The 13164-nt window shown below is 50.3% G+C and overlaps 1 protein-coding gene across 1 annotated transcript in view; it reads left to right on the top strand.

Moving 5' to 3' along the window:
• Positions 1-13164, top strand: part of PARD6G (par-6 family cell polarity regulator gamma) — a 70151-nt gene that overhangs the window by 19378 nt on the left and 37609 nt on the right. The window contains exon 2 of the mRNA XM_036418146.2: positions 8360-8582. Within this exon, the coding sequence (XP_036274039.1) occupies positions 8360-8582 (223 nt within the window). The remainder of the gene's footprint in view (positions 1-8359; positions 8583-13164) is intronic.

Raw genomic sequence — 13164 nt, 5'->3', positions numbered from 1 at the left:
AAGTGAAATTGCTGTGCCAAAGGATAATTCTATCTTTAATTTTTTGAGGAACCTCCATAGTATGTTCTACAGCGGATGCACCATTTTACAGTCCCATCAACAGTGCAGAAGGACTCTGATTTCTCCATATGCCCACCAGCACTTGCTTTTTGGTGTGTGTGTGGTGTGTGTGTGTGTGTGTGTGTGTGTGTGCGCGCATGTTATAGTTGTCGTCCTAAGAGGTGTGAATCCCCAGCATTCATTTTTATCGTGTTTGTCCAGTTCTTGTTTGTGTCAGCTGGCACCTTACCGCAGGCACTTTCGCAGTGGTTCCTATACCCTGAAGTCTTCAAACATCACATCGCCCTAAAAGAATTTTGAAAATTACCTCTGTACAGATTATAATGTATTTGGAAGTTGGATCTAATTTTCTCGTATTACTAGTAAATGTAGTTACAAACAATTTCCAGTATATGTTGTATAGATTTCATTTAAAATACAACTTTTATCATATGATCTTAAATCACTAAACAATTGCTGCTGATGGTTTTAACAAATGCCCCGAGGAAAGGGGTTTCCCATGTGAGTAGGGCTCTCCAGGGCGGCCTAGTAGTGACAGTTCTGTGGGTGAGGGGTTTGGGGTGAGCAGCAAACCGGTTGTGTCCCTCTCAGGCTGTTAGGCTGCTGGTTTTCAAAGCTGCAGAGAGGGAGATAGGAAGTTAAAATTATACAGCTTGCTGCTCTGAGATTCAGAATAAACCTTCCTTGGATTGTTGAATGCCATTGTTAAACTCCACAATTCTCAAAAAATTTATTTTGACCCTGACTGGTTTGGCTCAGTGGATAGAGCGTCGGCCTGCGGACTGAAAGGTCCCAAGTTCTATTCTGGTCAAGGGCATGAACTTTGGTTGCAGGCACATCCCCAGAAGGTGTGCAGGAGGCAGCTGATCGACATTTCTCTCTCATTGATGTTTCTAATTCTCTATCCCTCTCACTTCCTCTCAGTAAAAAAAAAAAAAAAAAAAAAAAAATCAATAAAATATATTTAAAAAATTTATTTGGACCCTTTTCACCAGTGTTCTGATGGCTTTTAGGAGTGGAGTTTTGCAGATTATTACTCTACTGTTCCAGAGGTGCTTTGAGCTGATGTCTTAAAATAGCAAATACTCTGCACTTCCCAAGCTCTTAGCCCTCTTGGGTTTCTCCCCCCCCCCCCCCTTTAAAAAAAATATATTTTATTGATATTTTACAGAGAGGAAGGGAGAGAGATAGAGAGCCAGAAAGGTCAATGAGAGAGAAACATCGACCAGCTGCCTCTTGCACACCCCTTACTGGGGATGTGCCCGCAACCAACGTACATGCCCTTGACCGGAATCGAACCCGGGACCTTTCAGTCGCAGACTGATGCTCTACCACTGAGCCAAACCGGTTTTGGCATCCACCCCCTTTTGTCTCTTTGCTTCTTGACCAAGGAGAAGGGTCTTGTTCTTTGACAAAGAATCTCATCAGTAACAGTTTCCTGGGTAACACATGCCTTTTGTAGCAACTGGTATTTTTATCCAATAACACTTGCAGGAGCCTCCCCTTCATAACTACAACAGGAAATGAGATAAGTTGGTAGGTAAGTTGGTAGATAGACTATTTTCTAATTTCAGTAAAATGATCATATTATTTTTACTTATTTAATATTTTTAAGGGGAATATAAATAAATCACATTTACAAGTTGATTCACTTTTACTTATTGGCCTTCTTTGTCTTTGAGATGATGTTTTTTAATTTTTTTAAAAATATATATTTTATTGATTTTTTTCACAAAGAGGAAGAGAGAGGGATAGGGAGTTAGAAACATCGATGAGAGAGAATCATTGATCACCTGCCTCTTGCACACCCCCTACTGGGGATGTGCCCCGCAACCAAGGTACATGCCCTTGACTGGAATCGAACCCGAGACCTTTCAGTCCGCAGGCCGATGCTCTATCCACCAAGCCAAACCGGTCCCGATGTTTTTTAATTTTAGGAGATTACCCCCCCCCCCCCCCCCCCCCCCCGCTTTTACTATTCTGTTGTAGGAAAAATAGTTGGGTTCAGCTATGAAATACAATAAATATTATCAAAATAATAATAGAATGACAGTTTATTTGTCTGCAAGTTCTGGGAAATAAGGAGTACCTCTGTGAATTTCCTGATAACGAATGAAAGAGTGCTTGATTTTTTTTTTTTTTACCAGTTTTCAAAATAATGGGTTGGTTCCTATGGAATCATCCAAAGAGTGAAAAATAAATTTTTGTTTATTATAAACAAATGTATTGATATATACTGGATGTGTTTAAACACATAACAATTATGATCCATATTGGTGATCAAATACACAAATGCTCCCATCTTTGGCTCTTGGGAGATTGATTACTCAAGCTAGTTCCTGAGTCCTTTTGGTTTGCCCCTAATAGTCTTCAGGCGACTAGGGTGTCTGTGCCACTGGGCCCTACAGGACACCTGCTACATAAGGCCACCCTGCCGAGACCATGAGACATAGCGGGTCATAAACACAGAGAAACAACCAAAATGAGGGAAAAAAGAAACCTGTCCCAAATGAAAAAACAGGATAAAATTCCAGAAAATGAACTAAATGAAATGGAGGCAAGCAATCTATCAGATGCAGAATTCTAAACACTGGTTTATATAAGGGTGCTCAATGAATTTGCAGGAAGAATAAGTGAACTCAGTGAGAACTTACCCGGAGAGATAGAAACCATAAAAAAGAACCAGTTGGAAATGAAGAATACAGTAACTGACATGAAGAATATATTTGATCGCCCAGCCAGGGTGGCTCAGAGGTTGATCATTGACCCATAAACCAAGAGGTTGCCAGTGTGGTCAGGGCACGTGCCTGGGTTATGGGCTCAATCCCTGGTTGGGGGCGGGGGTTCAGAAGGCAGCCTTTCAATGCTTTGCTCTCACATCGATGTTTTTTTCTCTCTTTCTTCCTCCCTAAAAATCCACAAACAGGTATCTTTTTAATATATATATTTTATTGATTTTTTTACAGAGAGAAAGGAAGAGGGATAGAGAGTTAGAAACATCGATGAGAGAGAAACATCGATCAGCTGCCTCCTGCACACCTCCCACTGGGAATGTGCCCGCAACCAAGGTACATGCACTTGACTGGAATCCAACCTGGGACCCCTGAGTCTGCAGGCCAAGGCTCTATCTTCTGAGCTAAACTGTTTAGGGCAACAAGTATTTTTAAAAAAGACATAGGATGGCCCTAGCTGGTTTGGCTCAGTGGATAGAGTGTTGGCCTGTGGACTGAAGGGTTGATTCCAGTCAAGAGCACATGCCCGGGTTGCAGGCTTGATCCCAAATGGGAGGCATACAGGATGCAGCCAATCAATGATTCTCATCATTGATGTTTCTATCTCTCTCTCCCTCTCTTTCCTCTCTGAAATCAATTAAAAAAAAAAAAAAAGAATGGATAAGAAAACAAAACCCTTACATATACTGTCTATAAGAAATCCACTTCAGATCTAAAGACACACAGAGACTGAAAGTAAAGGGATGGAAAATACACTTTATGCAAATGTAAACATAAAAAAAGATGGGGGTAGTAATACTTTTATATCAGACAAAATAGGCTTTAAAACAGATTAATAAGAACAACATTTAAATATACAATAATCAAGATATGGAAGCAACCTAAGTCTCTATCAATATATGAAAGAATAAAGAAGCAGTGATATCCTATCTAATAAAAGGGTAATATGAAAATTAACCATCACTCCATCACAAAGATGGTGGTGCTCAGTCTTCTCAGCCCTGCCGGAGTTCCCCAGTCCTGGGGTGGGGGGGGCGGCCACTGAGAGCGGGCAGTGTGAGTGGCCTGGTGGAATGCTTGTTTTGTCGCCCCGGCAATAAGGCAGGCGTTCTTCGGATGGGCCTTTGGGCTATGGAGAGCCTCTGGGTAGTGGGCACGGAGTAACCAGACCCCGCAGAGAGCTACTGGCGCATGGATTTGTGTGCAGGACTACTAGTATATGTACACAATGGAATATTACAAGGCCATAAGAAAGAATGCAATCTTACCATTTGTGACAACATGATTGGATCTAGAAGGTATTATGCTTAGTAAAATAGGTCAGACAGAGAAAGATATATACTATGTGATTTCACTTACAAGTGGAATCTAAAAAAACAAAATAAAACAGAAACAAACTCATAAACACAAAGACCATTTTGACAGTTCCCAAATAGGAGGGGGTTTGAGGGACTAAGTGAAAAAGGTGAAGGGATTAAATACAAGTTGGCAGTTACAAAATAATCATGGGGGTGTGAAGTACAGCATAAGGAATAGAGTCAGTAATCTATACTAATAAAAGGGTAATATGCAAATTGACTGGATGTCTTCCGGAAGACCTTCTGGACGTCCTTCCTGACAAAGCTGGGCCCAGATTAAGCTGCCTAGAGCGAAGCCGCCCCCAGTCTCAGGAGCCTGCCTCCAGCCTGGGCGAAGTCAGCCCAGGTCCCAGGTGCCTGTGGCCAGCCAGAGGGAGGGAAGCCTGAGTCCTGGGTGCCTGCAGCCAGCCGGAGGATGGAAGCCTGGGTCCCGGGTGCAGGGGCTGAGGCAGAGGTGGGGTTAGGGGCGATCAGGCTGACAGGGGAGCAGTTAGGGGTGATTGGGCTGGCAGGGGAACAGTTAGGGGTGATCGGGCTGGCAGGGGAGCAGTTAGGGGTGATTGGGCTGGCAGGGGAGCAGTTAGAGGTGATCGGGCTGGCAGGGGAGCAGTTAGGGGTGATCGGGCTGGCAGGGGAGCAGTTAGGGGTGATCAGGCATGCAGGCAGAGGTGGTTAGGGGCAATTAGGCAGGTGGGCAGAGGTGGTTAGGGCTGATCAGGCAGGCAGGCAGAGGGGTTAGGAGCCCTTGGTCCCAGATTTCAAAAGGGATGTCTGACAGTCGGACAACCCCTGAGGGGTCCCGGATTGGAGAGGAGGCAGGCTGGGTTGAGGGACACCCCCCCCCCCCCCCCGCCCTGCCTTGTGCATGAATTTCGTGCCCTGGGCCTGTATTATTGTAATAATTCTGTATGGTGAGCTCTAGACTTACCTGGGTGTCACTTTTTTAAGTGTATGATTGTCTAACCACACCTGAAACTAATGTAATATTGTGTGTCACATGATACTGAAAAATAAAACCTTAACATGTTAAAGCATATTTTGAGGAAAATTATTAAAAGAACTGAGCAACAAATTGAGGTGCATCTTAGATCAAGTGCCAAATGCAGTTAGACTGAAACATTGCAGAACAAGTGATTTAATGGCTGCTGTTTCTCATTACTTAAATTGCAGGATGGGGCACAAGTCTAGGAGATGTGAGAGGAATGAGGGTGGGCCTGAGTCCCTAAGTGAAAATGAGCATGTTGTGCCCACTTTGGGGGAATATTCAACTAAGATTTATTTACAGAAGTCAGAAATACTCTTACTAGACTTATTAGACATGATTAAAGTCATTTGATATACTTAGTGAAAAAAAATGAAATCAAAAGAATGGTGAAGATGGTGTATATTGATCAAAAACTAATTGCTCAGGAAATTAGCATCCTATTAATAAAGAGCTAATATGCTAATTAGACCAAATGGTGGAACAACCTTCTGGAATGACCAGTGGGTGGGGGGCCGGGCCATGAGGCAGTCGGGGCTGTGAGGGCTGAGCCCCTTGCACGAATTTCATGCATCGAGCTTCTAGATATTAGATATATGGGATGGGAAATGATGGTTGATATTGAAGTAAGCATGTGTGATGGGATTGGCTTACCAAATCTGAAAAAAACCCCACACATTAAACCTATGTTGTGCCGAAACTGGTTTGGCTCAGTGGTAGAGCGTCGGCCTGCGGACTGAAAGGTTCCGGGTTCGATTCCGGTCAAGGGCATGTACCTTGGTTGCAGGCGCATCCCCGGTGGGGGATGTGTAAGAGGCAGCTGGTCGATGTTTCTCTCTCATTGACTTTTCTAGCTCTCTATCTCTCTCCCTTCCTCTCTGTAAAAAATCAATAAAACATATTAGAAACAAAACAAAACAAAAAAACCTATATTGTAGGTTTGATCTCTTGTCCTAGAAAGTTTATATATAACCCGCGTGTGGGCTAGCCAATGGTGTATCCTTAGAATGCTAGTAAATACTGGAAGAAAAATAATGCTTATCTGTAAGTAACGGGGGGCCTTCAGGTTTGCTCTGCTCTGGGCACCGGCCCCAGCCCTCGCTGGCCCCTTCCAGGCCCTGCTGAGTTCAGAGCCTTTCTTCCCTAAGGCAGCCATCGAAGACAGCTTTTCCCAAACCAGAGCTTTGGGCTGTCCCACAGCTGTGTGTGTGCCTGGAAGTTCTCTTACTCCTGGGCAGTGCAGGATGGGTGAGGAGTTTGTTTTCTTTTGCTTTTCTGAAGGGAAATGCCTCAGGAGACCGACTCTCCGAGATCTGTGGAAGTTGACGTCTGGAGACTAATTCCCTTAAAACCAGTGGTTTTATGTGTGCGGTCCCAGCAGCATCAGCCTCTCCTGGGAACTTGTAAAAACGCAAATTCTTGAGCTGCCAATTCCAGGGCTTGGGCATCTAGGAGGCCGATGCCTGCCCGGATTTGAGAACCATGCAGACCTGTATGGTTGGAGCGGGTTTGCTCTTGACATCATGTCCAGAGGATATGGCGGCTCGCTTTTGTGTAAACATCAGGCATTTCATTCTTGTGTATTTTGGAACCAGTATAGTCTGTTTGCAGTTTTATTGAAGAGCACAGAATCTGTCCTGCATGATGCAGGAAGGTCCCTGTTGCCAAGGGAGGAACAACAGCCAGAACCCTCACTCCAAACAAACAGGCGGTGTCTCTGGGTCCCGGGACAGCTTGCCCGGTGTGGGGTGACCCGGGGTCCTCTGCAGGCAGGTGGCCCGGAGCTCAGCTCTGTGGGTGTCTGAGCCAGGCCGGGCTGGGAGGCCGGGAAAGAGGGGCCTGGGCAATTCCCAGAGCAGGAAGAGTGCATCTGGGAATTGCACATCTGAGGACCACCTTTGTTTTTTTTTTTTGTTTTTTTTTTAATCTTCACCTGAGAATTGATTTTTATTGATTTCCATAAAGAGAAAGAAGAGGGACCTCGATGTGAGAGAGGAATATCAGCTGTTTCCCGTATGTGCCCTAACTGGGGGTTGAGCCCACAGCCTAGGTTTAGGGGATGCTACTCCAACCTACTGAGCCACCCGGCCAGGGCGGAGCCTTTTTATTTTATTTTTATTTTATTTTAAGAGAGACCTCTATGTTCTCTGTCTCCACAAGATTTGTGAATCGTCATTTGTACCAGGCCCTCCCCCTCCTGCCTCTCTCTCTCTCCCCCTTCCTTCCATCTTTCTTTCCTTCCTTCCTTCTTTCTTTCCTTCTTTCTTTCCTTCTTTCTTTCTTTCTTTCCTTCTTTCTTTCTTTCTTTCCTTCTTTCTTTCCTTCCTTCCTTCCTTCCTTCCTTCCTTCCTTCCTTCCTTCCTTCCTTCCTTCCTTCTTTCTTTCTTTCTTTCTTTCTTTCTTTCTTTCTTTCTTTCCTTCCTCCCTCCCTCCCTCCCTCCCTCCCTCCCTCCCTCCCTCCCTCCCTCCCTCCCTCCTTCCTTCCTTCCTTCCTTCCTTCCTTTTTTTCTATTTTGCTTCCACTTCTGATCCTTTTAAAGTACAGCTATTTGTTGTGTGTGTGTGTGTGTTTTAATGTATTTTTATTGATTTTTTACAGAAAGGGAGGGAGAGAGATAGAGAGCTAGAAACGCCGATGAGAGAGAAACATCGACCAGCTGCCTCTTGCACACCCCCTACCGGGGATATGCCCACAACCAACGTAGATGCCCTTGACCGGAATTGAACCTGGGACCTTTCAGTCCGCAGACCTACGCTCTACCGCTGAGCCAAACCGGTTTCGGCTGTGTGTTTTTTTTTTATTGCAAATCATATCAAATCATTTTCTTGCTTAAAATTAAAATTGTTCCCGGACTTCCTGTGCCCTTAGGAAAAAGCCCAGACGTGTCAGCTGCACTTGCCTCCCCTGTCCCCGAGTGTCTGAGCTGCGTAGGGCTGTGCAGGGGTGGTCCCTGGCCCCAGACCCGGTGAGGAGGGAAACGGGCGTTTTATTCCATCGGCGGTGCTTGCGGTTCATGTTGCTGCTGCTCTCCCCCTGCCACCTGCGCACGGCGATGACAACTTCTGCGCTCAGGGCTGGCCGGTTCCCTCGCGGGCTCATGGCAGCTCCACGGGGGCCGGGCCCTGACGGCCACTGTGCCCCGGGCCTTGTAGAAGCTCCGTAAACACGTACTCATCTTCGGTGCCCTTTCCCTGCTGTTCGCTGACGCCCGTGTCTTGCGTTGTAGTTTGGGGCTGAGTTCCGAAGGTTCTCCTTAGACCGCCAGAAGCCCGGGAAGTTTGAGGATTTCTACCAGCTGGTGGTGCACACCCACCACATCGCCAACACCGAGGTGACCATCGGCTACGCGGACGTGCACGGCGACCTGCTGCCCATCAACAACGATGACAACTTCTGCAAGGCGGTCTCGAGCGCGAACCCCCTGCTCAGGGTCTTCATCCAGAAACGAGGTACGGCCTCCGGGCGCGGCGCGCATCTCAGAGCCGCACACGGCCCTCGGTTTTGTCCGTCCTTGCAGGGCCTGAGGTTTTGTTTTCTCGCCAGTGGTAAGAGACGAGCGGAATTAACGTGTGTTTGGTCAACATTACTTTAATAGAAAGGCTTAAAAAATATCTAAACTGTATTTTCTACTTCAGTGTTGACTTCTGATTTTTAAATACTGAGGGGGGAAATAAGGTAATATTGATACTTTCAGTATTTCAACTGGAAGCCAGTTAATTCGGTAACGAAAAGGCCTTAGTCATCCGGGACCGGTTTGGCTCAGTGTTTAGAGCATCGGCCTGTGGACTGAAGGGTCCAGGGTTCGATTCCGGTCAAGGGCATGTACCCTGGATGCGGGCACATCCCCAGTTAGTGGGTGTGCAGGAGGCAGCTGATCGATGATTCTCTCTCATCGATGTTTTTAACTCTCTATCCCTCTCTCTTCCTTTCTGTAAAACATCAATAATATATTTAAAAAGAAAAGAAAAGGCCTTAGTCAGAAACCCAAGAATGAAACTCAGGGTTGCCAGTACGGTTTCCACTGTGCTTTTTGGGATTGGAAAAAGATGTTAGTTTTAAATGGCTGCTTTGGTTAACTTGAGCTCTGAAGACCTCGTTTTGCTGTGACAACATCAGAGCCTCACTTTTTTGTTGTTTTTGTTTTCTCTTTGCTGAGTATGGGAGAACGTTCACATTTCAAACTTACATACCTTTGAACAACATGGGGGTTGGGGGTGCCAACCAGCTTGCACTCAAAAGTCCACCATGACTTCTGACTCCACGGAGTGCTGTTGTCCCTGGGCACTTCCAGGGGATCCACCCGAGGACCCCCTGCTGGTCCCAGGATCAGGGGCGCTCCAGTCCCCTTTCTAGGACCGCCTGGGTCAGCGAACACCGTCAGCCCCCTGCATGCTCGAACCCCGAGCCGCCGATCAGAAACAGAGCAGGTGTTTATTGAACGCCGTCCACGTGCAAGTGGATCCACACAGATTGTTCAAGGGTCAACGGTACTGACGGGAAGAACCCCCTGCGGTGACGCTTGGCTTTCAGGAAATGGGAAAATGGCCTGTTGTGGTTGACTTGGTCATGCCTGGCCCCCTTCTCCGAGGGCACCTTCTGAGCACTGAGGGCCCCTAGAGAACAGAGAGGCCTCGGGAAGCCCTGCAGCCCATGTGCGTGCTACGGTGACTTGGATCTGAGCAGGAGGGGACGGGTCCCGGTCTGGGGACGGGGGCAGAGCCTAAGCACCCACTGAAAGTAGCGGCCGCAGCCAGGATGCTGGGGAGGCCCTCGGGGACGCGGGGCCTGGGGCTCGGGGCGGCAGGTTGCCCGGAGGTGAGCACAGCACGCGCACGGCTCGGAGCGCGCTGGCCGGCGGTCAGTGCCCCGTGAGCGAGCTGTCACGTCCTGTTTGTGGTGACGGAGGGGATGCTGTGGAGACGGAGCACCAGGAGACCGCTGACCTCACCCTGGACTTTTTTCTGGCACAAGATCAGAAAGCTCCGCCTCTGTTGTCCCAGACGTCAACACAGCTGCCACTTCCTCAGGGGGCTGGGGGCGTGCCTGAGGCGCAGGACCCTCGGCTGCCTCTGCAGGCCCTGGCTGTGCGGTGGCTGCTGCCTCCTCCCTGTCCCTGCGCCCCCACCACACATCATGTGGGCAGGTGTTCGCGCCCCCTCAGGAGGGCCTGGTCCCAGATGCTCTCCCTAAGGCGCCCGCCCGCCCGCCCGCCCGCCCGTCCGCGCGCTCTGCTGTGGTTGCTCGCTGCTCTCAGGGCCGGCTGGTCCCACAGCTCTGCCCGCGTGGGTCGTGCTGTGGGCTCGCTGGTGTGGGAGGTGAGCAGTGGGTGTGAGACGCCATGGGGACGGCAGAGGACACGGGCTTTGTCAATCTGTGGAAGGGGACGTGTCTCTGCACCGCTGCGTGTGGGCTGGGCTTGGGGCAGGACGGAGGCACTGCCTGCCCTTCATGCGGCTGGTCCTCAAGACCTTGGCACCTTCGCTCTTGACCCCCCGCCGCGGTGACACGGGTTCATCTCCGGGTCTGTGTGTGCAGGTGGGGTTGCATTAGCTTCCGTGGCCTCGCCTCTCTGCGGGGCCGAGGTCCTGCATCCTGTCTTCATTATTTACTTTTCCTCCTTCCTGTGGCATCAGAGACACGGCCCGGAGATGAACGGGCTGGCTTACGGTGCCGACCCCTCTTGTTCTCAGTGTGAGCCCGTCACCGGCACCCCTGCCTCTCGCTGTGGTGTGGCACCGGCACCCCTGCCTCTCTCTGTGGCACCGGCACCCCTGCCTCTCTCTGTGGTGGGGCACCGGCACCCCTGCCTCTCTCTGTGGTGTGGCACCAGCACCCCTGCCTCTCTCTGTGGCACCAGCACCCCTGCCTCTCTCTGTGGCACCGGCACCCCTGCCTCTCTCTGTGGTGGGGCACCAGCACCCTTGCCTCTCTCTGTGGTGGGGCACCGGCACCCCTGCCTCTCTCTGTGGCACCAGGCACCCCTGCCTCTCTCTGTGGCACTGGCACCCCTGCCTCTCTCTGTGGCACCGGCACCCCTGCCTCTCTCTGTGGTGGGGCACCAGCACCCCTGCCTCTCCCTGTGGTGTGGCACCGGCACCCCTGCCTCTCTCTGTGGCACCGGCACCCCTGCCTCTCTCTGTGGTGGGGCACCAGCACCCCTGCCTCTCTCTGTGGTGGGGCACCAGCACCCCTGCCTCTCTCTGTGGCACCGGCACCCCTGCCTCTCTCTGTGGCACCAGCACCCCTGCCTCTCTCTGTGGCACCGGCACCCCTGCCTCTCTCTGTGGTGTGGCACCGGCACCCCTGCCTCTCTCTGTGGTGGGGCACCGGCACCCCTGCCTCTCTCTGTGGCACCGGCACCCCTGCCTCTCTCTGTGGTGTGGCACCGGCACCCCTGCCTCTCTCTGTGGTGTGGCACCGGCACCCCTGCCTCTCTCTGTGGTGGGGCACCGGCAACCCCTGCCTCTCTCTGTGGCACCGGCACCCCTGCCTCTCTCTGTGGTGTGGCACCGGCACCCCTGCCTCTCTCTGTGGTGTGGCACCGGCACCCCTGCCTCTCTCTGTGGTGGGGCACCGGCACCCCTGCCTCTCTCTGTGGCACCAGCACCCCTGCCTCTCTCTGTGGCACCGGCACCCCTGCCTCTCTCTGTGGTGGGGCACCGGCACCCCTGCCTCTCTCTGTGGCACCAGAGGCCACCCCTCCAGCACCTGCTCCCTGGCTGTGACCAGCGAGCCCCGCTGTCCTCAGCCGAGGCACCCACCTCGGGGCGTTTCCCGGCTGACACAGGAAGACGTCCTGTGTTCACAGCAGTCAGTGTCCCTGCCCAGGATCGGCAGGATCTGCCCGTAGAAACCACAGACATGTTCATATCGTGTTAGTGGTGGCCAGATAGCTTGAATAGCATCGATAGCTGGTCATTATTTTACAACAATGGTACAGACTGTTAGTTAATGTGTGAGTGAGAAATCACATACCGTCAGCCCTCCACGCCTGTGGGTTCCACATCCAACTCCAGATGGGAAATATTTGGGGGGAAATGTTTTGTTTTTTGCTGGTGGGCTACACAGCGGGGCTCCTACCATGATTGTATCTATACTAAATGCGTGCTGACTTTCGCTGGTCATTCCCTGGACAATGCAGTGTAGCGATTATTTATACGGCATTTAAATTGTGTGAGGTATTATAAGTAATCTAGAGATGATTTAAAGTGTATGAGAGGATGTCCATAGGGGAAATGCAAACACTAAACCATTTTATATAAGGGACTTGAGCATCCGTGGATTTTTACATTGGGGTGTGTGTGTGTGGGGGAGATCCTGGACCAATTCCCTTATGGATATTATGTACATAAATGCTTTACTATTTTGATAATTGTCTCTAAAGGGGTCATTTCCTGTGTAATCCCATGTATTTTACTGTACGCCTTTAAAAATGCTGACCCTAACCCTAACCCAGCATTATGAGAAGGCTGAGGGTTCTGGGGCGCTGGGGAAAGGACCCTGTTGCAGGCAGTCAGCATGTGGGAGCTCGGACGGCAGGCCGGGAGCCAGTCAGGGGACTCTTCCTGGGGACGCCGGTGTTTCTGCTCCAGGGGCAGGACCACCCCTTGGGCTTCACATCCACACGCTCTCCTGCGTTTACTCGCCTCTGCGGCCCTCGGTCCGGCCTGGGCCACGGCCACCAGCTGCGGGGTTTTCCCTGGATTAAGTAACAGATGTTACTGTGCCTTTCCCTTCATGCTTTGCCCATTTTAGTAGGAGAATAACGTCGTCATAGAGGCAGGATCGGGAGTCCCATCTGCATGTGTGGGCGACAGACCCAGCCGGTGTCCGGGAAGCCCGTCCCTCCGTGCCCTGCGGACGCCGGTCCTTCCCGGGGAACCGGCCCCGCCAGAGGGAACGCAGGGCGAGACCCGCAGAGATACTCGGAGTGTCTCCTTCTAATTTTAGCAGAGTAAACAGGAAGTGCAAATACCCATCAACTAATTACTTCAGCCACCGGCGTGCCCTGTACGCTTGTTATTTAAGAGA

This window comes from Pipistrellus kuhlii, unplaced genomic scaffold (genome assembly GCF_014108245.1).
Source record: "Pipistrellus kuhlii isolate mPipKuh1 unplaced genomic scaffold, mPipKuh1.p scaffold_m20_p_6, whole genome shotgun sequence".
NCBI classification, from domain to species: Eukaryota; Metazoa; Chordata; class Mammalia; order Chiroptera; family Vespertilionidae; genus Pipistrellus; species Pipistrellus kuhlii.
The sequence above is the reverse complement of the archived record's forward strand: the minus strand, read 5'-3'. Positions and strand labels throughout refer to the sequence as shown.